Consider the following 25,920-nt stretch of genomic DNA (forward strand, 5'->3'; position numbering starts at 1 on the left):
TTTCTTCTATAACCTGTTTTATTAACACATGTTTTCAAGACAAAGTCTGCAATACCTACACTGCAAAGAGTTTTTGCTCAGAAACCTCCCAGGAGGCCTCCAGATGAGGACCTCCTGCAACAACAACAAGCAACAATATTTGGGTTTTTTGCTACAGCAGATCTTTTTAAAGTCCCTTTGACCTCCTAATTCTCCTGCATCTTGCCCGTCCAGTTTCTGGTGCACTTGAAATTCGAGACCTCACTATTACACCTTTCAGCAAGTTGTCCCTCAAACTCTTTGCAGTCTGCCTTACGGTATTCTTGTTTAGCTTGCCACAGTTTTGGACTCTTTTTTGTTCTCTTACTTGGTCACAACTTCAGCCTTCTTCCAGCATGAAGAAGATTTTGTTTAGGAACTAAGGACTACTGAAGGAAGAAACTGAGCAGAAGTAAGCCCTCCAAAACAGTCATGAGAACTGGTGAAACAGCACAGCAGCCTGGGACTGCAAAAGAGATGGTTTCTTAAATGCACTTCCCTTTGGCTTTACCAGTGAGAAGTTACACATTCCTTGTCAAGACAGACAACCAAACCAATAGACCAATTTAACAGTACAATCTTGGGGTTAAGAAAAAACCCAAGAAACCAGAAGGACACTGAGAAGAAGAATTTCCAAGGTAGGAGGTAGTGTCACTCTTCAGGCTAGTCTCTAGAAACTGGTTTGGCCTCTACGAAATATAGTTTTGAAATATGGCACCATCCCTGCAGCACACCTTCAGCCCTGCAAGCTCGATGTGAAAGCACTGCTTGTCCAGGCGAGAGAAACAGTGGTGCCTGAAGCCTTCAGGAGCCATCCTGCAAGGCCACCCCCAGGAATCCTGCTTTAACAGCTCATGAATTGAAGAACACCAACAGCTGCAACAGATTTCCTTCCTGGTCCATAGGAAAAGAAATGAGAAAATCCACAACACTTATAGAAATGGCTCATTCCCAGGCACAGGAAAGCATTTATTCAATCAAACAGCACTAACACTTCTGTGGAAAGAGAAACTGTTTCCACACATGCACCATTCCAGGGAACTGTCAACTGCAGATAAGCAACACAATGTAAAGTATTTTATAGCTATCTCACTGATCTGCCCCCGGCCTGAACTTTTAACTTTAAAAAAGATGTTTTGTAGAAAATACTACAAGAGAACAAGTAGTATCTAGAGTAACAGGCATTACCTCTCCCCTTTACATATCCTCTACATGAAAAAACTGCTTCATCATTACAGAACGTGGTTCCATTCTTTTTTCCCATTTTGGAGAACTAAGGCTTAAGGGTCTGGCTTTTGTTCTTCTTTACAGGAGGAGTAGTCCATCCCTTGAAAACTTAGATAAATGTGTTGGCAAGAATGTCCTCCTGCTGCTGCTGGTGTAGAGTTCCAATGCCAACTGCTGGGGCTGGTAAAGGAGGTCTGCTCACAAGACGGAGCTGAAATTTGAGTCAGGAGGAAATGATTAACGAAGCACAAACATATGATCACATCTTGAGGTCCTCTGATGCCATGGTGATATCTGCTGTCCCAGCTGGAAGCAATGCAGGAAGCTATCCTCCACCTCCCAAAGACCAAGACCATGGCTCCAAGAACATTACGCTGCACAATCTGCCAGGGTGAAGAGCAGCTTTGGATTCTCCTAGTCATCTCAAGCATGTTGTTTCTTACCTGGGATCTTTCATCATCCTTCCTATTTTGACTAAACACCAGGTAAAAGAAAGCCCCAGTCCTGCTCATCACCACTATATGGTGCTATAAAGAGCATAAGTAGCTTAAATTAGAACACACATTTGGTTTAGGCATCAGGAATATTTTTTGTGTAAGCACCACAGAATTTTGCATTCAAGGAGAACTTCAAACTTCATTTTAAAGACTAAAACATCGTGGGGACATCTTACCTTAACCCCCAGCTGCTTTTCAAACCGTGGTGACACAAAGGACCATGGACCCATGTTCTGTGGTTCTTCCTGACTCCAGATGAAGACTAAAAGAAGGATAAGAGTACATTACAAATGCACTTGTTTATCTTTTCAGCAGCTCAAGAAAAACAGTTTTTTGTTTTGTAGCACCTCTACCTATTTTGTCTTGGCACTATCTTTGAAATAAAGGCTTGTCAGATTCAATTCCCTCGCAAGTCACAGCTTGCTGAAGTCAAACCAAAAGTATGCCCACCATTAGGGGACACCATGAGTATATTCTGCTTTTCTACTGCTGCTTTCGAAAGCTACTTAAGGGACTGGACTGCAAAGACCAATGCAAAAAATGCCCCAAATGGTTCACTCCAATTTTTAGTAATGCTTTATGGAAGCTAACAATAGCAGAGAGACAAGTTCTTTTAGAGCAAGTGGTAAACATTTGTATTATCCCACTTCAGACACACTAGATGGATGGAGGGAAGAGCAAAGAAGAAAAAGCCACTACAATTCTTCCTTCTAAAAGGCAGGCAACAGATTTAGTTCAGCACTTCAAAGAGTCCGGAAACACAAAAGGTAGAAACCTGGCTGACCTTTCGCACGGCTGTATTTGCCCAACTCTTGCTGTAGAGCTTCCAGGGGAAAAGGGCAGAGTTCTTCAAGTCTCAGAATAGCTGTGTTGTGCTGTTTCTCTCCTAGTGTCTCTCTTTGCTTCACCAAGGCATAGTAATGCTTACCAGAACAGAGCACCACTTGGGTGACACTAAAGAAAAATAAGAATGTTTCCAAGTTTAGTGTTTTACAGAAATATGCAGAACAGTTCCACACTTTCAACAAAAAACAACCAGCCAAACTTTAAAAACAACTTTATGAAGCTGAAATGCTACCCTAGACCATCTTTCCTCTTCCTTGCATTCCCATCCATCCCACTCCCTTACGGGCACAGTATGCCAGAGCCCAGAGTTCCTGATTCTTCAGTAATCCTGGGAAAGTTACCTTACAATGGGATTCATCTCTCTTAGCTTTAACTATTTAAAAATCAAACACCTAGTCAAAGTTAGTCATCTGTGTGCTTTCTGTAGAGGATAAACCGGAAAGGGAGAAAAGAACCTCGAAAGGACAACTCTCTCTCCCATGCCAAAGAGGAACTGCCTGCTGGAGATAGCAATGCCCTCCAGCAATCAGAGAGGTCTTGGCTGCCTAACCTTACTGGACAAAGGCGAGGAGATAAACCTCACCCTTTGTGCCTCACCATACCACTTAAAAAAACCCAAGATGCTAAGATACTTCCAGCCTTTTGATCGTGGGCAAAGATGCAAACATCAGGGATGCTGTCAGACTCAGACACTACCAGGACAAGGATGAGGCAAGAACCTTAGGAGAGAAAAAAACTGAAGGCCAGAACTGCCCATAGTGAACAGGATTCTCTCTAATGTCTGAAGGGAGGGAGATACACACACACACAATTTATTATTGCCCTAACTTCACTTCATCAGCTCAGGTGTTCCAACACCAGAACAAAAATTCTGCATCTCTTCAGGTAACAGCTGCTCCCAGTGACTGTTAGCTAATGGTTACAGCACAGAATAACGCCCATCGGACTAGTAACTATGGTCACAACCTCCCTGTGGGGGCAAGAGCTGAAAGCCTCAACACTTTACTATTATGCAGACAGATATGGTAACTACCAACAAGTAAGTTTTACTTGTTTCTGTCCTTTTCTTTTGCTAAGTCACCTGCCACAAAATTACATTTCCCCCCCGAAGTCACATCTTTCCTATCACCTCAAACTTGAGCTGTTATGTAGGAGAAAGGGACAGAGCATCCTTTCTGAGCTTGTCCTCTAAGAAAGTAGAGCTACCTTTTAGGATCTACGGAGGAGTCACCAATGACAGGCTTGAATGTTGTTCTTGGAGCCATTTCTTCAAAACTCGATACAGCAGCCTACATGGGGGAAGAGTTGGAAGTTACCAAATCTTAATGCCTTTTCCCTCAGTCCAGAGTTGGGGAGAGGATACTGAGAGAGGGTTTTGTTAAGTACAGAAGATATGATCTTCCCTCTCCCTCCTATTCCCACTCCCACTGATGAAAGGTGGGATGATAAGATTCCCAAGAACACTGCCAGACCTAGAATCAACCCTACTTTTATCACTCCTCCACCCAACTTTAATCCTCAACCTATTCAGCTCCTGACAGGCAAAACCCCATCGATTTGACCCCAAAACAGAGATCAGAGAACACAGAAGAGAAGAAAGAAATTAAAAAAAGAAAATAAAGTTTTCAGCTTACAGGGAGCCTCAGTAACACTTTGGGAGATGCAACAATGAGAGGTTTCCTGAAGTTTCGGACCATTTGCCTCCGGAGCAAATGGAAATACTGTGCTGGAGTGGTGGGATGCACAACTGACATGTTGACCTGGTCCCCATCAACTCCCTCTTCTGAGCTGTCACACATCTGTGTAAGGGGAACACCGCAATACCTTGTCAAGAAGCAAGCAGTGAGCCAAATATGAAACAGAGAATCGAGCCACATAAAGCACACTGACTAGTTTAAGAATAGAAGAGCGAATATACCAATTCAGACATGGATTGCAAGGGAAGAACAACTTCAGAGAAGAAGTGTCTTTAACATTTAACTGGTAATATTATATCTGAACTGTCACCTAGCTCATTCTAACCAGGGCATGAGTTTTTGGAACAGTGGAGAGGTCATGACTTCTTCATTGGAGGGGCAGCATCCCTCTAAACATGCTGCAAACCCCTCCTTAAGCTGTTACTCAGATAAAAATGCTTTCATTTACTTACTACAGTCACAAGAGCACAACAGTGGATTTTTTTTTTTTTTGGTAAAAATACGCCACAGATTTACTAACATGTTTCATAGTGTCCAGCATTCTATTTGTACACTCCATGCCTAGTTTGGTTTGCACAAGAGGGTGGCTGCCTGTTTCTGATGCCAACCCCCAAAATGTCTTCTCTAAGAAGTGTCCGTTACAGGTCTGCTATTTGCAATTCAGTAATTCTGTCTTGCTACTGGACTCATTCTGTGGTACAGTGACACAGCCAAGAAGCAGCAATCAGCATGAAGACAGCAGCAGTACTGAAGCATGTCCCACTAGGGTTGTTGGCAGTGGGTCTCTGCAAGCACTATGCAAATCTCATGTTAGGAAATTTCTTGTTACCACACCCCCACCTGGGCAGAGATGCAACAGGAACAGCATGCATTTATTAGAAGGGTCAGTCAGAGTCTTGCTCCAGAGATGCTGTGGCAGCATTTAAACCAAAATTTCTTCCTCACTCCTTCCAGACTTACACCTTCTCATCACAGTACCCTTTCTTCCTCCACTTTCAGCTCAGCCTGCTCCTATATGATGGTATGACCCTGGTACTTCTCCAGCTTCTGATGTCACTAGCAGATAGACCAGGAATGGGACATTTTGCAACAAGACTCCCAGAACCCTGATTGCCAGTGCTGCGATGGGGGATATGTGAATTGTATTTGAGGTGTGATGGGGTACCTGTAAGAACCGTTCCATCCGGCAGGACGAGTGCTCAGGACCTGCACCATCATAGCCATGGGGAAGAAGAATTACTATCCCACTCTGCAGAAGCCATTTAGCCTCACCTAAAAACACATAATGAGAAGGAAGGAAAGAATGATTTCCACAGAACATAAAGCTGCAAAACACACAGTACTTTGGACAAACTATTCAGGAAAAAAGAATAGCTAATTTCTAGATCATTAAGTATAAGCCTGAAACATGCTGCTGGCATTTTGCCATGAGATTCTGTTTTGCCAATTATTAGGCCTAGCATAAAGAACACAGCCAGCATAAAGATGAACCAATAACCAAACTGTATTTGATACAAAAGGGTCAGTACATGGGCGAACACTGGGGGTACAAACAAGTCAGATTATACATAACTGACATCAATCCCACTGACCCCAACAACACCACACAACCAACAATGGGTGGGATAAATGGTGAAATGCAGTCTCCCATAGAAGGGACAGGAGACAACCAGGTCAACAAACCAAACACATCAGACCAAGGAAGCCACATACTGAATCTCTACACAGCCCGCGTTACAAAAGCCAGACCTGACTGGAGCCCAGTCCCAGGGAGGCAGGAGGTCCTTCCCCAACAGGGAACTCTGCACAGGGCATCCCCCTCACACACAGACACTGCCCCTTCTGCAAGGGGTCCCAGCTTTTATCCCTCAGTGGACACCTGACCTTGGGTTACTCACTGCAGGACACCTGGGGCTCCTTTACCTCATGGCTGTCTGCAAGGCTGGAGCACCCTGGAGGGAAGCTTAAAGGTAAACTCACCCCCCCTTTGGGAAGGGCTGTGGGAATCACCCAGATGTCAACCTTAATTTGGGGCTTGGGGTTGAAACCCCAGCATTTCAGATTCACAACAGTGAGCCAGGACCCATAACATGACCTTAAGTTTCTGAAATTATCATGTAACTTTGGGCTTCCAGAAGACTTAAGAAGAAGGTTTTAAAACTTAGTCTAAGATATCACCACAGTACGCGAGAATCCTCTTAACGGAATTGTCCTCCTGACTAACGGGGTCCTCAAAGTTAACTCTCTAGCAAGAAAACCCCTAAGCATAATTCAATATATATTTTCTGCATATCTTGTCCTTTGGTACTCTGCAGGCATGATCCAGGCAGCATCCTGTGAGCCAGCCCTAACACAGCAGTGCTAGCCACAGGCTGGTTCTCTGAGCTCTGTCAAACCTCCTGTGCTATTTAAGGGATTACAGTCAGATCCAGAAGGTAATTCATCCCAGCCTCAAATGCATGTTGAGGACAGGTGAGTTAAGAGGGACTCTTAACTTCCAACTACCATTACAAAAGGAGTGCAGAGGCCTAACTGAGGCTAGATGCCAAAACTCTGGACACTTACATAAAAGGAAGCCCACTCTAGAAATCCATTTTAGCATCTTCTTAGCACATTCCAGCTCAGATAGGTCTTTTATCTGAGCACTCCAAAAACATACTAGAGTCAAACTTAGAGGTTAGTTATAAGACATTTTTGTTGGGTTTTTTCTTTGTTTGTTTCATATAATCACTATTTTCCATCTGTATTGCTTCAAGAATTTTTTAGATGCCTCATGCAGGAAAAGTACAGCCTAAAAAGCTATCAACTATACACATACACAGTAAAATAAATGGGGTGGGGAAGAAGGGCCATTAATATAATCAACTGTTCTTCTGGAATGACTGTCTTCTGCCAAGGGTAGGGTGTCTTTCATTTTAGGTGGATTGTCTTCAGAGAAAAGCTGCATAGAAGTCAGAACGACACAGGCAAGCTCACAAGACTTCTCAAGGGAAAAAGTTGGGGTTTTTTCTCAACACGTTGTCCTTTTACTTTAAAGATGAAGGATTTTCTGAAAATGTGCTTAGTAGAAATGATTCATTTTTAAATATATTAGCTCCTTGCACACTCACCTCCAGAGATGAAAGTGTCAAATATTATCTGGGCTCCATTAAAGAAGTCTCCAAATTGAGCTTCCCAAATTGGCAGTAACTTAGGGCTCTCAATACTCATTCCATATTCAAAACCAAGTACAGCTTCTTCAGACAAGGGACTGTTACTCACCTAACAAAAGGAAATTGTTGGGAGGGGTGGGTGAGGAAGAAGACAACCCAGGGTTAAGAACCTTTGGAACCAGGCACATCCGTGCTAGGCACACTGAGGACATGCACTCCTAAAGTCAATTGATGGTCACCGCTTTTTTTTTTTTTTTTTTTTTTTTGCTTTTGAATGAAGATACTGAGGGGAAAAGAATAATAGCTGATCTCTCAAGGAAAAGCAAAACCCCTTGTTAAAGTTTCTAAAGAGGGTAACTACAAAGAATGGGGGTGCCCTGACAGTTTTTACGTCTCTATCTAGTGGTTGCCAGAGTACACAGGCTACCTACATATGTCTCAGCAGCTTTAAAATATGAATTCTGTTGCAGCACAACTTGAAGGTTGCCTTGTGGACCACAGAACCTACCTCTAGGAAACCTTTTTGGTCTGGAGACATATGATTCAGAGGAATGTAGGTATCATCTGTCTCCTGGCAAACCAACATCGCGTGTCGTTGGCTAAAGGTTCCTCTGCCAACATCTTGTCCACTTAGTCTGATATTGAACCCTTGCCAAACAATAAACAAAACACTGGATTAGCAAGTCATGTAAAAAGAAAACATGCAGGACAACAACTCCCCACTTCTAAAACACTGCTTCTCTTGTTACGTCTCTTGGATTTCTCATCAACAGCAACATCAAATCGGAGATGGAATGCTTAACCAGCAGCAGCTCCATCTCACAAGCACAGAGGTGCTCACACATTTCTCTTTTCTCCTCTCTGCAGCCAAGAATTATTTTGCAGTAAATGGTTCAATTTATGGAACCGAACTGCAGAAAATGTGGATTCTCTATCATCTGTAAATGGAGATATGAATTCAGGCTAGAGAGGAAGGAAAAGAAATAGTAGCATGAAACACTCTTCAAAAGTATTTGGGAAGGCCACACTGATGTCAGCTGCTTTGCTCATGTGCTTACCTCTATGCACAAATGGTTTTGGGAAGTGGGAAGGAGCAACAATTCTTTCAAGACATTTAGTACTCCATCTACAAATATTAGTGACATACAAGATTCACCTTCTCTTAGTGCCATGCAAATGCAAATTGTCAAATTTATACATCATATCAATCTTTAAACTTAGGAACACCTAAGAAGTCTAATGTTATACTTTATTGACATCAAAGCAAAAATATTTTATTGTCTGCTGTCTATTTGTCTCTTACCTTGGCTCAGCAGGGAACCAAATGCTAAGGTTTCAGCTGTTGCCCAGTCCAGCTTTTTTCCCTCCTCCATTTTCTGAACTCTTGACTAAACAAGAAAACAACATGGAAAAGTTACTATTTTGCCTTTTTTCCACCTGTAGCTCTTTTGGTGGGACAGATCATTATTAGAAGCTAGGCAAAAAATAAAACACTATAGAGAGAAATTCTGTATTCCTGCAGCCAGCTTAGATTGGTTTGGAATACACACAGTCTTATTTCAGCACATACTGAAGAAGGTTGCCCTGAGGGCCACAGAACCAAGAATGACCCACATGTTCACTTACCAGCCAACAACCTATGAACTGACAAATTAGATCTTAGCCTAAAAATATTAAAAATCTTAGCACAGCACAGAGCACATGCTTGACGGACTTTTGGTTTGTCTGGTTAGCAGGGATGAAAGATACCAGGTGTAAGTATTTCAGTCTCTAGAATTCTCCCCTCTTCTGGCCTGCAGAACTGCAGACAAATGATCAGACCTAGCTGTGGTGTTCCTGCCTCGGGCTGGGAAGACAAGAACACCAGTCTTCTGAAATATTCAACTCATAGCTGACAACCAGATACCTGCACGTGGTCATCATTCATCAAAGGGAAACGTTCACAAACACAAACCATTCCAATTACTGCATGCAAACTTATGAGCTATCAAAAACTAAACTATCAAATTTGGCCATATGTGTATGTCTATGTTTATACATATAAAACATAAACACTCAGTACTGGCTTTAGAAACTGTGTACACTATTACCAAGTTCCTGATTAATTCTCCTGCAAAGTACTCATTATAATCATAAAGTATATGTGATAGTAATTAATCATAATAGTTTCTATCATTTGTAGGATTCATAAACTGTATTTTCTCTAAGCTCTTATCTCCATTGCAACAAAATATTGTTGAAATAGCAATTTTATATGGTCAGATTCAGGGGAAAGGACATGTCTTTCTTCAAAACTGGAGGAAAAATGGCATTATCTCAGCCTTGAAAAGAAGAGCAAGCCATTTTTCCTGTTCTCTAACTGGCAGCCTTGCTGTTTTTAAGAGTTTTTCCTGTAACAGGTCATATCCTTGAGCACTGGGACTAGAAGTGTCATTATGCTCTACTGACCTGTGCGTAGGTCTTCAGAAGATGGCTGTGCATCTGGAGTTCTTCAGGCACCTCCACAGACTTGACTCCAATGAACTGCAGAAGCGGTATAGGCATCCCTGTGTCCCAAGTGGTGATTTTAGCAGAAGGCTCAACAAAGCCTTTCCAGTGAGCCTGCAGGTTGGTAGGAGGTGGACTATACAAAGTCATGTTGGCAAGATGATCATTCAGTTTAGAATAGTATGTTGTCTTTATCTCAGATACTTCCACCTCAGTCATGAGCCCAGCAGCTATTAGGTGTTCTGCGTACGTGTCTGGGATACTCTTACGAGATCTGTCAGGGAGGGAATCAAACCCCATAGACATTAACCCTGAAAACAGTGTCACTGCAGAACAAGGAAATACCACCTTACTACTGTCAGGCACCATGGAAAACTAAAATAAATGATGTCCTGGCACATTATACTCCTTTCCATCAAGATTGGTTTCCTGGCATTTCCAGAAAGATAATAATTCTCTTTGCTATGTCCTCTACAGTCCTTTTTTTTTTTTTTTTAAACTGCATATAGTTGGCAGTTACAGGTAAAAGCAAGTCAAAAAAACTTTCCAGTTACAACTGCCTCTGTGCTATCATGCATATTTTCTTCAGACAAATTGGCAGTAGGTTTTCAGTATTAGTGATAACCAAGCCATCCATTCCATAAATGCTTCACCTAAAACACCAGAATTCATTGGCTAGTAAATTTTTATGCATATTTTTCTTTGGGGATAAGGATGGAATCTGAATACATTTAAATGCTCACAAAGATAAGTCCCCATTGGAACCAGCAGGACCAGACAAAGAGGAGACAAACGTCATCCTGGCTTCCTGCCCATTCTCCCACATCATCTACGCTTCCCTCTGGCACATAGAAAACAACTTTGCCTTCTGATTACTAGCGATCATGAACTTGAAATCCAAGGGCTACGTACAAGATTTTCCTCCAAGAGGCATCAAGCTGTGTATTCAAGAACCAACACTAGTGGTTACCTGCATTACCTTCATCTCGTTATCAGACTCGCACCTTACTCAAGGGCTACTGACAGCGTAGCTACACCTACATAAAGACTTGTCAATATGGCAAAGGATCTTCATTATACAGAGACTTCCATTACAGTAGCAGACAATACTGAGTTGGTGTACACAAGTACATTTTGGGTTCTCCCATCAGGTGGTGTTACCCTTACCTGATGATTTTGTACATGCAGGGGTTGGTGAAGAACGGCTCATCAAGTTCATTGTGGCCCCACTGCCTGTAGCACAGCAAGTCTACTATCACGTCCCTGCGGAACTGGCGTTGGTACTCGACAGCCAGTCGTGTAGCACGGACAACTTCTTCAGGATCATCCCCATTCACATGGATAACTGCACATCCAACAATTTTACCTGCCCGGGGATTCAAAACACAACAACAGTAATCACACCCAACCCCTTCCAAAGGCAGCCGACACACACCTACTCTGCTGAAAACTAGATACCTCATGTGAAGTGTATTTAACAAAACACATCTACAAAAGATGAACTTTGTGATGAGAGCTGGGGTAAGAAGTAGGAGTCTTTCCTGAGAAAAAGTGTAATTAGCCCAACCTGTTGTATTTGTCACAGTTTGCGCACGACTTTGTTACCAGCGCTAAATTCCCAGAGGAATTCCTATGTTCCTGCATCTTACTGATCTAGATGGAAGTCTGCAGGGAATGGGAGAGAACTACTTGATCACTTCTCTTTCAAACAAAAACTGAGTTTTGTTTCTTTCTTATCCTAAGCTATCACTACTACGCATTCATACAGGCCAGACACTATCTTCTCCCTCGTTAGCAGTCATTCTATCCACTGCTCCTCCAGGCAGAAAGATCTCTTCATTAAAGAGGACACTGTAAAATTCAAATGTCTTAATACACTCTCCTGTATGACAATCTGGCTGCAAATCTTCCCAGCAACAGCATGCTCCTCTTGTACTTTATTTGCCCTAACTCTGGAAAATTAAGATACTTCAGCCATTCCTGACCCACGTCAAGTTTCACTCCCTAGCAAAATCCTGCAGTTCAAATGGGTAACACCCCTGGCTCCTCACTGACCAGGCAAGAAGTAAGGAAAACTAAGGATGGAGGGGAAAAAAAACCCAAAAGAACAACAAAAAAAAGCCCACAACACAAAACTAGCCCAGGGAAAATATAATAATAACATGCTATCTGCTTTATCAGATTTAATGAATCTACCTGTTCAGTTTAATGAAACCATATGACAAACACAAACACTTGATGTTAAGTCTTAAAAACATACATCAGTATATTTTTAATTATAGGACACATATGCTTGGGAACTAACTATTGTGTCTCTAATCTTGATGATTATAACACGTTTATCGCTGAAAAAGACCAGTCCAAAACAAAAGACTTCTAGTTTAAGCTTGGAAATGAGCTTCATTTTTCAATTAAAAGCTCAACAAGCTCACCCAACAACAAACAAATCAGAAAAATCAAGGAGTATCTGACTTGCTCAGAAAATACACTGGAATTATTTTGATTAAATTTAACAAGATATATTTAAAATACATCTATTATAGACTCCATCACACTAGACTTTTAAAAGCTGTCAATGACATGGCAGAAATTAAATGAGTTATAAAGACTTCACACTAATCTTGCAAATATTTTATAACATCCTGTAAAAAAACGTGACAAGATTTCCCCTTGATATTTAGTCTTTGCCACAAAGCAGATGGGGGAGGGCATATTTTTAGCATCTGAATTTTTGCTCGTAGGAGGTAATAATCAATAATAATTTTGATTTCTACTCTATCTTGAAAATGGAGATTGTTGGAAGTGTGGGAAAAGCAAAACAGTGAAAAAAATGCAGAACACACATTTCCTTAACACACAGTGCCCAGAACAAACACAGGGCAGGATGGAGATCCAGTGATTTGTGTTGCCATGGCACCAAGGAGGAACGTAAAGTGAGGTGGAGGCTACAAGGTCCTGTTCTCCCACTTTTCTCACGGAATATTTGACATGACTAATGCAGAGTTATCTCTTGCTCTTCCTCTTCTCTCAAGGACTGTTTTGCAATACTCTGCAGACCTTATCTTTCATTCATCCTTTCCCCACAAAAAACAGCACACACCTTGCACCAAGGAATGTGCTGCATTGTTACTCAGGAAACAATGGCTTGACCACAGTCCCACCCACTCACACATCCATACTTAGATAAATATTACCCCGAGTTAGATACGAACTCAGAGGGACAATATCCGGTACCAAATCAGAGGGACAGATCAATGGGTCTATGCTCCTCCCCTCCCCACCCCAAGAAGGAACACCTTTTGGTGAGATTTGGGCTCTCAGCCACGCTGAGTGATTCCTTGGGAATTATGTGTGTGACTGCAATTGGTTTTTGTGTGCAGTGCTATAGAGCCAACCTGCAGTTTTGTGCATTTATTGTAGGCAATCTCAAAGAATCTGTAGATGTTGCATAAGAATAAACCGTACTATTTGTGAACCAGACTGCTTCTCTTGAATGCAACCAGACCTACAGCACATGGGCTGTTCGTGTATCTGGTGTCAGGGCTACAGTTACGGCCATAAGAGATAAGTCCAGCTGCCCCTAGCCCTTCTAATCTCTGAGGACCGCCTAGAACGCAAGGGGATTCATCTCTTACCAAATTAATTCATTATCTTAAATGCAACAGGAGATATATTAATCTAACTCCCTAGAGCTGACAGGCACTTGCTATAAAAAGCCCATAGCATAGCATATATTCACACTGGAATTAAAAATCCTTTCTGACCCAACAGGCAATCTTCCTCCTGATGTAACTATACATACCAATATCACTACAGTACAGAGATGATCTCCCTCGCTCTGGAGGAGTGGTATAGCCCAGCTGGTTATTAACTATCAAATGGATGCTCCCACCAACTCTGAAATGTGGTAGATTAGAGAGGGTCAGTGTTTCAGGAACAATCCCTTGCCCAGAGAAAGCAGCATCGCCATGAACCTAAATTAGGGAAGAAGAAGGAAAAGTCTCATTAGAAAACACTGGAGGAACAGCAAATTCAAAACCATAACTCATTAAGCAAGACCTTTTACACTGATTAGGTAGAACAGATACAGTTTCAGCCAGATCCACTTCTTAACCCCTTTCAGCCTGCTGTTTTCATGATTTAAGAGTTTATATAGTCTTATCACTAACACAAGGTCATAGCAGGCAACATCTGTACGTGATTGCCTGATCAATCCCCACCTGGAACTGACCTGTAATCTCTTAAAATTGACCCACCAGTGTATAGGTGACCACAAGCATTGTGGCTATAGCAAACCTGCAGCAGCCAGTAGCAAGTCACTGACCACTGAACAAAAGGCAGCCAGTCACCACTGCATTCGCTACAGGCTTTGCTGAAAATTAAATGCTGGTGAGCTGGGACTTATGCCTACTCCCACATTCCCAAACACAGACAAAACCAGACACAACAGGAAAAAAAAGTGGAAAAGGAACTGAATGGAAGCACTTAAAAGCAAACAAAAGCTTTCAGAAGGAAATAAAACCTAAGTTCTTAGTTACATATCAAAACCTCAAGTTCAAAAGCAAGTTTGTAAGGGGAAGGGAGACTACTGTGATATCCAATCCATGTTTCCCAAAAAGGCTAGAGATACTAGAATGAGTATCATCTAGCATGTCCGTGTTTTGAAACTAGAGATAGTTCTGCATTGATGAATATTGATTACAGCTTCCTCAGAATATAGATTTGATCCTTTGCAGACCAAAGGTGCTACACACATTGACATAGTTTCTTACTGAAACCAGATGACAGTTCTACTTTCTAGTTACAGGATAATGGTTTCAAGCCGTAAGAGACTTTTGGAGGTGCAAGTACACCCAGAAGAGAGTATAAGTGCAATCAGCCAGTGAAATGACAGCACTGCGTTTTGTACAGTTATAGAGACTTTTTTTAAAAGGTTATCACAGAAAAGTTAACTACTGCAAGAGAGACAACACAGCATCCCCACTCTATTCCTTATCATGCCACACTTGTTCCTGAAGTGTTGGGGTTTCAGTTTTCCTTTTTGGATTCTTCTGCTGCCTAAGAAGGTTATGTATCTTGGTGATACTATTTGAGTGAAGACCCTAGAACACCTGGAAGAACGTTATGGCCTTCAGCATATCCCACAGCATTAAAGCCGATAGACAGTATGACTACCCAACTATACAAGACTCTTCATACATATCTCAAACCCCAGAGGATTCAATTCTTATGGTGCAATAGGATTTCACTCATTCTAGCAGAAAGCTAGTATGTGGGTTTTTTTCTGGGCAGCATTATTAAGGAACATAAAAGCAAGGTCACCATAAAGTTTAATTCATCAGTGACCTTGCGAGTGGTATGTCAAATGTGAAATTTATTTCAGGGAAATCTTATTCTCAGATTTCAGTTGAAATCATAAACACTAATAGTTGTCTGATGCCCAGGAAGTGGTGTGCGTGATGAGGTGAAAAGTAAGCTACTCTTCAGCAGAAATGGACAATTAAACATTGCAGAAGTTTTCATGGTAGTTAACCAAGAGGAGTTTTACAGTCTTCATACATTCCAGGCACACTGAAGTTCCAGAAAAGATCTTCAGACCTTGGACAACTAGCTTCACTACTGACACTGGCACCTTAGCTGATCTTTAATCTTTTTACCCTCAAGGTCTGGCACTCAGGCTAGTGGAAAAATAGAACAAATGCCAGAGTAAACCTCAATTCAGAGTTTCTACACTTACATTTCTAGAGAGAAAGCACTATGAAAACAGAAAGCCCAGAGAGAAACTTCCAAACAAAGATTCTGAAAGAGGAGGTGTCTGCTTTCTGCTCTTTCTTCTCAATCAGCTGAATAAGTTCACAATCACAGCTGTAAAAAAATTTTCTCTTTAACTCTTGGATCTCTTAGACACAACATGAATACTGATATTAAAGTTACATGAAACATTTTCTTTCGTTTGGGAATACTTTGCACCAGTTTACTAACATGAAGGTGGCTAGATTGCAGTTAAATGTTATTCTCTACTATGTAACCCTCCCTACCATTTACCCCTTCCAAACCCAAAAAGTTACATTTTTCTTGCACAAGGAGGGTCCATTTATCCTGAAGAATCTTTCTTTAAAGAGTCATAGCAGTTTCATTACTACACAGTGAAGACCAATTACTTTGAGACAGACAAAATCTAAGAAGCCATAATATCAGACTAACTGACATAACTGCACCGAAAGATGAGAAGATGCATCGGGCAACAAACTTTTCTTCTTGCACTTGCATGCCATCAAGCCTTTTTTTAAAATAAAAAAAATAAAACCCCCAACTTGCCTCCACTTTTTATATTCTCCTTTCTGCCTTTTCTTAGTATCCATATCCTTCCAGAAGGAAGTAAAACATTTATTTAACTGAAATACATTTTCACTTCTACCTGTAACTTTCCCCATGTTTACTATACTCCACAGGAGAACAGTTCTGCCCCAACTCATTTTTACTCCAGCTTTAAAAATGTTTGATTGGCTCACTTGTATTTCCAAGTCAAATACAATGCAAGAAAAGAAAATTTATCAAGGAACTATTTAGAACTTCCTCCACAGCTATAAAAACAGTTCAAGGAGTACTAATTCCAGCAAGCCTCTTCACTAGTACCATGGTAAAATGACAAAATTCTAAATTCTCCTGTAAGTTTTGCAATCTTGATAGCTCTTCTCCAAACCTATTTAATTTAAAGAAGGCTAACAGTGTCTTAAATGCAGAAGTGGTCTGTGAGAGAAGGCACACATGGCTCTTCACGCAGAGTATTATTAAAATAAAAGAGGGTATCAGAATCAGTTATTCACAAATCTTAGAAGTGGAATTGTTTAAATGCCAATATCATCATGTATGTCTCCTGGAAAAATTCCCTGCTCTCTTCTATCTTCATAAGAAGGATCCATTCTTGATATTCTACATTAATTCAGTTTTGTCTGATATTTCTATATACACCATTTCTATTTCCATGCTAGTCCAGGAAGTCTTACAGAGATAAGTTACAAATCGTGAGCAAAATACCTGCAGGCAAATAACTTTGTCTCCAGGCTGTGCAGAGGTCTCTGGGGAGTAATCTCCATCGAGCAGAGTCTGTTGCCTTCCTCGTGTCTTGCCCACTGCCACTGGATTGATTGCTTCTAAGTGTGAGGGGTTAGGTAGCAAGGTGACATGCACAGGCCTGTGGGAACCGAAGTCAAGATCTACAGAAGATGTCAGGTGGGAGAGAACGTCCCCAATGGCTGCTGAATTCTCTGGAAACTCACTCAAACCACGCATCTTACGGAACATGAGCTGCACGGAAACAAATTTGATTAAAATCCCTTTCCAATCCATTGACACACTGCAAGACAAACATTTACAGAACTGTATGCTCTCCTACTCCTGAAACTGCAAGGATGCTTCTGATAACAGCACATAAAACCCTTCATTAGGGTTCTTCTAACAGTCTCCTGCGGACATTTGACTGAAGTGCTGACATGAGAGGAAAACACTCTCACACAGGTAACTTTTTTACTGCTCTAGCATTTGCAATATAACAAACTTCTGGTGTTTTATTTTATTGCAAATAAACCAGGCACAGAGCAACTGCTGATGAGATTATGTATCTCTCTTACCTCAGGTGGAAGCTGAAGTAAACCCGTGAGAAGATTAAGTCTTCCACGATGAGGCATTCCAAGAATGATATCTGTCACACCACTGTATGCACACATCTTGAACAACTCATGGAAGAAACCCATCATACTCTCTGCTCCTTCACCACCATACCGCTTCACTGTGGCAAATTTTGTGGCTAAGAAGTGATCAAATTCCTATTAAAAGAGAACGTCAGTATTAAGCTATTTTAAGCAGCTGTCTTCTATTCATAAAATTGAAATATAATTTGTGTTTGTACCTTTAAGTCATACAAACCTAAGCATACCCCCTTGAAAGTCTCAGCTCCTTCTCCACCCACACAGTCCAAGACCAGAAGCTATAATGACTGCAAGAAATGAGCTCTTATCTCCTCTTAAGCAGAAAAATGTTGGATTGAGGACCAAACTCTCTCTATTTAACATGGAAGGAGATGCATGAAGAAATATAACATCAGAGCAATTTACAAATTCCTTGACAGTTTACATATTTTAGGTGAAAATTAAGGAATGCTGTTCTTTTACACTATAAACCTCAACTATCCTAAGACGCAAAGTGCTAGAGAAGCACAGTGTTCCATTTTGACTACTGTTAGACATAGTCCTTAGTACACAGGTAGAAGAATGCTTGAGAGAAGGAAAACAAACTATTGTTGTTTACTTCATTTCCCTCTCACTCCTCCCACTTCACTCTCTTCATCTACTCCTAGACAGCTCTCATAAGTGACAAAGTTTTGGAAGCACTGGAAGTGTCTGTAGTGTTTTGCAACAGAAGACTGAAAATAAATGAGGTCTGTAACTGAGAAGGGAAGACTGAGCCACAGCCAAAGATCTGAGCCAACTGCTGTACACATCCTAGTTAAGCAACATTTAGTTCTAAGGAATAATGTATACAAAACTAATCACACATAGAAGCAGTTTTTCCTGTCAGGGTTAAATTCCACACTCTAAGTACAGTTCTGGTCATACTGAAATCAAAATAGGGTACATCAGGGTCCTGATTTCAACCTCCTGTGACACTGTCGAATTCCTCTAACTGCCAAAGAGGCAAGAAAAATACAAAATGTGCCATATACTTCTGTTTAGTCATTGGTAAATATTACGTTTAACACTCCTTCCACTTGGAAAGCTAGAAACAGGGACACCTTCACAGATCCTGCTCTTCTACCTTTCTATCCTTCTGGATAACATGGGGAGAAAAAGGGAAAAAATATAATTTTTTTCACAGTACAGAAGTATCGGAATAAATATTCTCTACATATTTTGCAGCTACATAAATCTTTCACTTCCTTTCAGAATGCATTGAACAAAGGTTCCTTTACTGAAAAGCAGCAAATTTGCCAGTGCTATATGGCTAAGTCCAACTCTGTTTTGTTCTCCCAAAACTTTGAGAGATATCATACCTTAAAGCTAGTAAAACAGATCAGCATGAGGTTGAAGGGGAAACACAGAACAGCTCCACCTGAGCACAAAGTTTCACAGAGCTCTGTCCAACCTTACATTTCCATCAGTAAAATTTAATATAAGCTGTCAGATCATTAGCCTAAGAGAATCTACCTTTTGAAGAGTAATTACTCATGGATTTGTAGTGTCATTATTTGTGTCTCCAGATGATAAAGAATGTATGCTACGAGAATATATATTACACACAATCTATGTTCTAATTAGTTCTAAAAGCCTTTTGAGTTTGGAACTGGCTGGAAATATTGTCCTAGAAAAAATTTCCAAAGTAATCAATACAAACCAAGAGGTATCACTATTTGTTTCAATAATGGCTGCTAAGTAAATGCAGCAACAACCTACTGCATTTGTGTACTGCACTTTTTGAGGCAAAACCTTGCACTTCTTCCTCTTGAACACTGTCAAGACCTTTCAAGATAGTGACTGGTCTTTTTCTGCATGAATAACATCTGTAGCAGTAAAGGGTTCATGACAGACTCCACAACTCTATGACAATAGTGAACAAGGTACCTGGGACTCTAACATCAGTTTGCACAAGTGCTTTTTCTCTTCAGGCGTAAATGCTTCTTGTTTTAGCTCTTCAAACCTTTTAGCAAACCACTCTCTCTCCTCCAAAGTTGGAAGCTGGCTTGTTTCTATGGAAATATGCCCGCAGTATATATGGTCAAGGTAAGCCAACACATCCTCTAGGGAAGCCTCTTCTTTTCCCATATTTAGAAGCCCTGGTGGGAAACAAATGTTGTTAGCCACTGTGGAGGAGGAACAGGACTGTTGTCTTGCAATTACATTAACATTTTGAGAGTACAAAATCACATCTTGTCTTCTTTTCTTCATTTAAAGACAAAACTCAAAACCATTTTTTATAAGCACACTTCAGTGTTATTAATACAGGAGTCTCATGCTTGTATGTAAGGTGTTCAAAATGCCTTTGTGAAAGAGTTCGCCATGAGTGAAACAAAGTCACTGTTTCTGTGACTCGTACAGTATAGTATTAGGTATCTCGTGGCTCAGAGAGATGGGCTCCAATCCTAGCTGCATAAGCACCTGTTTGGCGGATGAAGAAAATAAAACATATAAACCCTCCTTTGCTCAAAGCCACAGCGAGAATCTACAAGATCCAAGAAGACAAGTCTTGACTTCAGGCCCAGCACTCTGGCTGCTTCGCTACAGTGTTAAGTATTACACTAAATCACAGAATGTTACAGCAACACAAGAAATTAATGTATAACCTCAGTAGTTGTAAGAACAAGTAAAAATGTTCATGGTTTCCAAAGATGCTAGGAGGTAGCCACTCATTACACAATGATTTCTGCCACAAACATATACAAAAGCAGGCTAAAGTTAACAATTTTCCATCCAACAGTTCATTACTGATTGAACCGTCACTCAATATTTGGCTCTTCTGCAACAGACACAGCCTCTTAATACATGACCCGTGAAGACAGTTTGCTGTCATAAGGCTGCAGACTTACCTGTAGTAATGAGAGGCCCTTGCAGAACTTCTGCCAACTCTTGGATTTCAGGTACCATGTTCATAACAGCTTGGCCAGCAAACAGGGGGTTTATTTTGGCTGCTTTGTGGCCATGTTCAGCGTATGCAGTTTTTAAACGAGCAAGAGCATGGTCAACTACAAACAAAAGGAAAGCAGAACAGTATCACTCACATGCATTTAATCCATTTATAGCACCAACTCAGGTGTATTCCGTCCATCGATAATCATCAAGGTTCTGGCTGGAAAGACAATTTTTCTGAGCAGTTATTTTCACCATATCACCCCACAACAGCTCCCATCAAACTCCTAAATCTTCTCATCTGTCAAATTTTCAAGCAAGTACACTCTACATTTCTCCCATCGCTCCCCTCACAGTTAAGCTCCTGTTGACATAAGCAAAGCTGTTTTATTTTCCTTTTAATCTCTTTACAGGTATGTCCAACTCAAGAACAGCATGGTACCAGTGTGCAAAGTCTTATTTTCTCAGCCAACTAAAATCATACCACTTGTGCTTCCCTGTTCCTTGCTGAAATGACAGGAAGATAGGGTCTTAACAATAATTCGGGTCCTATGACTTCAAAAAACGTCTGTGTCTGCAGAAGCCACTAGCCAACAGCATGTGCATGCGCTGAGCCAGACTTACGAGAAATTCAAACGTGTGAACATGTTTTACAACAGACACCAGCAACACCCCGTTGCAGGCATTTTGCATCTAGATCAAAAAATTATCGACATAAGCCAGACTTGACCAGCTGAAAGGTCAGGCACACCACATTACTGTCATCGATCACGTGTCACAGACCAGGCTGATAAACTGCAAACCAATAAAACATATTGCAAGCAGAATCTGCCACGAAGGAATGGCGTGAACAAGTTTATAATGCATTTCTAGTGTGTGTGGGGGGGGGTCTCACCCTGATAAAGATGCAGCACTGATGGTATTCAGGTCTGAGAACTTTAATTTTCCAGTTTCTGAGACCATTTCACAAAGATATTCCCCTGACATTCATACTTCCATTGCTGACACTCTGCTCCAGCTATTACATTCACAATCAGCCTGTTCAAAACAGGTCCTTTCCTCTAACGGGTTCTACAGCAGATGAACATAACCCTAACACCTCCCACAACTCTCTCAGCATAAAAGCCATTTAAAAGCAATTTTTAAAATGTAATGTAAAAATCTATCAACCCTTTCCTTGCTTAACAAGGGGGCTACTTAGCGATGGCACTCGGTGTCCAGGAGCTAAACAAACGGGTTTCACTCCTGCTTCTGTGCAACAGGCTTAATTCCTACTGTTGTCTCCCGAGGTGTTATGGCGGGGATGACACTCTTACCTTACCCCTGAGAGTTTTCTGCTCGAAATTATTTTTCTGCACTATAAAACTGAGCTAAAAGCATCACAATTATCGCTACAGGAGAGTTATCTGTACGTAGCTAGTTCAAGCACCACAGTATGAAAAAGGAGGATCACAGGCGCCTGGCACAGGTACTTTGGGGCGCAGGGCAACTCCACCAGGGCGCATCACTGAAGGGACTTCGGCCTCTGGAGCGGGGGAGCCAGCAGCAGCCCGAGCGGGGAACCAAAGCCAAGGGCTCTGCGGGCGGCTCCGCGCCGCTCCCAGCCCTCCGCCGAGCGGCGAGGCCGAGCCCTGCCCTACGGCGAGCGAAAGCCCGCCGAGGCGCCCGAGGAGAGGCGGCGGCACTCGCGAAGGCAGCGAGGCCAGAACACAAACCGCCTCCGACCGACGCTTCAGTTCCCCCGGACTCTGGGCCCCTCAGCGCTGGCCGCCTCCCGGAGGCGAGCGTGGGGCTACCGAGCAGAGCCCGCGCCGCCGCGGCGGGGACCCAGCTCCCCCCCATCCCGGGGAGACCCCGGCGCCCTCCCCTCAGCCCAGCGGAGCCCGGGCCGGGGGGGGGGGGGAGGTGGGCTGTGTGGGGTGGCCGACCTGCTCTGCCGCTCGCCCCGGCGCCGCGCGGCTCCGCCGCTCGCCCGCTCGCCTCCTTCCGCGGCTTGTAGCCGTAGACGCCCCGGTCGGTGCGGTACCAGCGCCGCAGGCCGCCCCGCCACAGAGCGCAGCGCACGGCGCCCGCCGCCGCCATGGCCGCCGCCAACCGCCAACCGCCGGCCCCGCCGCCGCCACCGCCCCCGCGCGGGCGGGGCCGCCGCTGCCGGGCCGCTCCCGCAGGGCTGAGGCGGCGGCGGGGCCGGTGTCCTCTCCGTGGGAACGGCCGGACGGGTTCTCTGATCCTTTCCGCCACTTCAGCGGTGCGCTCCTGGTAGTGCCTAAATTGCCAGTTAAACGGTCCGCCCTGAAACGTCTCAAAGCTTAATCTTGTATAGACGCTATGCTGGGTTAGACTGCAAAAAACCCACAGTAACCTCATCACCTCTGGAAAACCTACCAAATAAAAAGACGTTGAGTTACAGAGAAACAGAGTTTTAACAAAATCTAAAAGCTTCACCTGAAGTTTTATGTACTTGGCACATCAAGGCCCAAAAAGTCATCAGGAGGAGTCAACATGGACTCACCAAGGGCAAACCATCAAATCATGCTTGACCACATTGCTAAACTTCTACAATGACATGACTGGCCTGGTAGATGAGGGGAGAGCAGTGGATATTGTCTACTTGGACTTCTAAGGCCTTTGACACTGTCTCCCATAAGATCTTCATGGACAAGCTGCTGGCTGAGCAGACACTGAGGTGGGTTGAAAACTGCCTGAATGGACGGGTCCAGGGGTGGTGATCAGCAGTGCAAAGTCTAGTTGGAAGCCAGTAACTAGCAGTGTGCCCCAGGGGTCAACACTGGGTCTGGTCCTGTTTAACATCTTCATTAATGATTTGGATGATGAGGCAGAGGTACTCTCAGCAAGTTTGCAGATGACATGAAACTGGGAGGAGTGCCTGATTCATGAGAGGGTTGTACCATCATCCAGAGGGACCTCAAGAGGCTGGAGAAATGGGCCAACAGGAATATCATGGAGTTCAACACGGGGAAGTGCAAAGTCCCGCGCATGGGAAGGAACAACCCCACATACCAGTATATGCTGGGGGCTGCCCAGCTGGAAAGCAGCTTGGCAGAAAAGGACCTTGGTGGACACCAAGTTGAACATGAGCCATCAATGTACACTTGAAGCAAAGAAGGTGATTGGTATCCCGCGCTGCACTAGATAAAGTATTGCCAGCAGGTCCCCTCTACTCAGCGCTGGTGAGACCACATCTGGAGTATTGTGTCCAGTTCTGGGCTCCTGAGTACCGGAGAGACATGGACATACCTGGAGACACTCCAACGAAGGGCCATGAAGATGATGAAGGGACTGGAGCACCTCACATACAAGAAAGGTCTGAGAGAGCTGGGGCTGTTCAGCTGGAGAAGGCTCAGGGGAATCTTGTCAATGTGTGTAAATAACGGAAAGGGGGTGCAAAAAGGACAGAGCCAGGCTCTTTTCCATGGTGCCTAGTGACAGTAGTACCAGAGACAATGAACACAAACAGAAACACTGAAAACTCTGTCTGAATATCAGGAAACATCTTTCTACTGTGAGGGTAAACAAGTGCTTGAACAGGACACCCGGGGAGGTTGTGGAGTCTCCATCCTTGGAGATACTCGAAAACTGTCTGGACAACTGACTCTAGGTAGCCCTTGCTGAGCAGGGAGAGGTGGACCAGATGACCTCCAGAGGTCCCTTCCAACCTCAACCATTCTGTAATTCTGTAAACTTTGTGTGAATGCAGGCCTGGGAGGCAGGAGGGGTACTGGTAAGTTACATTTCCACAGGCTTGGCTGTGCCTATGAATCTACTTTGTAGATTGTCTTCACAACATGGAAATCAGAGTATTATTTTCCTTCAAATCAAACTGTGGTTATATGCTTTTGGAACAGGTGGAGCTGGATTTTGCAACTGAATCAGTTATGACACCACAGTTGGCCAGGGATTTTATGATATTCACAGTTCTTGGAGATGGGCCATTTGTGTTCCTTGAGGACTGTATCGTTGGTTTTCTGCAGATTTATAACAGCCAATTTGGGAGAAAAATAAAAGCGAATTATATTTAAAGCTGCAAAGAAGGCAAAAGGATACAGCTACAGAAGGACTGTTGACAGGTGGCCAACAGAGTAAAGCATAGTAGAAATGTGGCTTTGAGTATCGATTTTTTCAATGTATATTAGAACAAAAGAACCTTGAAAATAATGTTGCAACATCACAGGATTTTGTGGAGTTGACAGTGAACAGGAAGAAAAGGTTGATATAGTTAATTATTTCTATTCTGTGCTTGGGGAAAAAGACAAATGTTGCAGGCAGATTGCATGATGATGAAATACTTTTCCACACTTCTTAAGCAAATACCAGTCCAACAGCAGCTATGACTGTGGTTTTGCTTTGAAGCAGATAGAGAGCTAGTTGAATATTTCCCAGTTAACACTGATAGGAGGAATAGGTTTGAACATTAAAAATATTCCAAAGTTTAAAAAGGTCTAAATGAGATGGTTCAGTCACACAAGGTGGATCTTGGAGAAGTAATGGAATATTTATATATACAGGTTCACTTACTGGCTTAATCAAGCATAAGCGTGGGTTTATGGAAGATACATCTCCTCAACTCAACTTGTTGGGTTTTTTTCTGATTCGAAATTCAGTTAATAATGATTTTAAGTCCTTTGCAGACTTTTGCCAGTGTCTTGTGTAGGACATGATTACATGTGGCAAAAGCCTTGCTGTAACTATATCTAGGTCAATAAAAGGTTTTGTTGACTTTGGTTCATGTCTGAATGTGAGAAAGTGGTACCTGTGCCAGCAGAAACACTGCTGCTACGGGCATATGCTCTGGCTCTGCAAGGGGACTCTTCTGATCTGACTCTTCTGGCACAGAGATCCTACCTTAGGGAAGAGTCAGAGTCCTGTGTGAGGCTGATTCAGTACGACCTGAGGTTCTGGCTAATAAAACTAGATATGCTTCAAAATCGAGGTTGTATATACTAAATAGTATGTGGCTGACTACCTAGCAGATCTAAACTTGCCATATTTTAAATAGAAAATCATTATCAGCTGGGAGTATTTCTAAAGGGAATATAGTCCTTGCCACTTCAGTAGTTATATCAACCTGAGAAAACTGCCCACAGACTAAGTCCTGACAAAGTCTGTCAGCTGGAGGTATGTGGTAAAGAGAGGTTATCTTGGATCTGAGTGCCAAGATGGATTGGACATAAGCAAATGTGATTTATGTCACCAGGATGAGATGCAAGCTTGTACACCTTGAAAGAGTGTAGGCACTAAAATGTAGCTCCTTTCTAGGAAACAGTGACTATATATAATCTCCAAAAATCATGGGAATAAAACAGATGGGTCTAAAAAAGTTATGTGAATATCAGCTCACTTGGCAAAAAAGAGAATT

General features: G+C 42.5%; 1 protein-coding gene across 1 annotated transcript; it reads right to left on the minus strand.

The window, feature by feature from the left end:
* Positions 1–959: 959 nt before the first annotated feature.
* Positions 960–22,632, minus strand: DHTKD1 (dehydrogenase E1 and transketolase domain containing 1). Its single transcript, XM_074901627.1, has 17 exons — positions 22,472–22,632; positions 20,504–20,659; positions 19,542–19,753; positions 17,556–17,750; positions 16,963–17,232; positions 13,727–13,898; positions 11,092–11,290; positions 9,886–10,198; positions 8,741–8,825; positions 7,946–8,085; positions 7,396–7,546; positions 5,451–5,557; positions 4,223–4,387; positions 3,795–3,877; positions 2,527–2,696; positions 1,919–2,004; positions 960–1,456 (listed from the first exon to the last, which is right to left on the minus strand). The coding sequence occupies exons 1-17, from the start codon at positions 22,623–22,625 to the stop codon at positions 1,355–1,357; spliced, it is 2,760 nt and encodes a 919-aa protein (XP_074757728.1). The 5' UTR covers positions 22,626–22,632; the 3' UTR covers positions 960–1,354.
* Between the last annotated feature and the right edge of the window lie 3,288 nt (positions 22,633–25,920).

The sequence above is a fragment of the Athene noctua genome, chromosome 3, assembly GCF_965140245.1.
Source record: "Athene noctua chromosome 3, bAthNoc1.hap1.1, whole genome shotgun sequence".
NCBI lineage: Eukaryota > Metazoa > Chordata > Aves > Strigiformes > Strigidae > Athene > Athene noctua.

Excerpts from the sequence above, each read along its gene's own strand:
- DHTKD1 (XM_074901627.1), bottom strand. The coding sequence starts at position 22,625 with ATGGCGGCGGCGGGCGCCGTGCGCTGCGCTCTGTGGCGGGGCGGCCTG. Across the intron at positions 17,233-17,555 it reads TACTTCAGCTTCCACCTGAG|CTCATGTTCCGTAAGATGCG; the intron begins GTAAGAGAGATA and ends GTTTCCGTGCAG. Across the intron at positions 2,697-3,794 it reads TCCTCCGTAGATCCTAAAAG|TGTCACCCAAGTGGTGCTCT; the intron begins GTAGCTCTACTT and ends ATTTTTCTTTAG.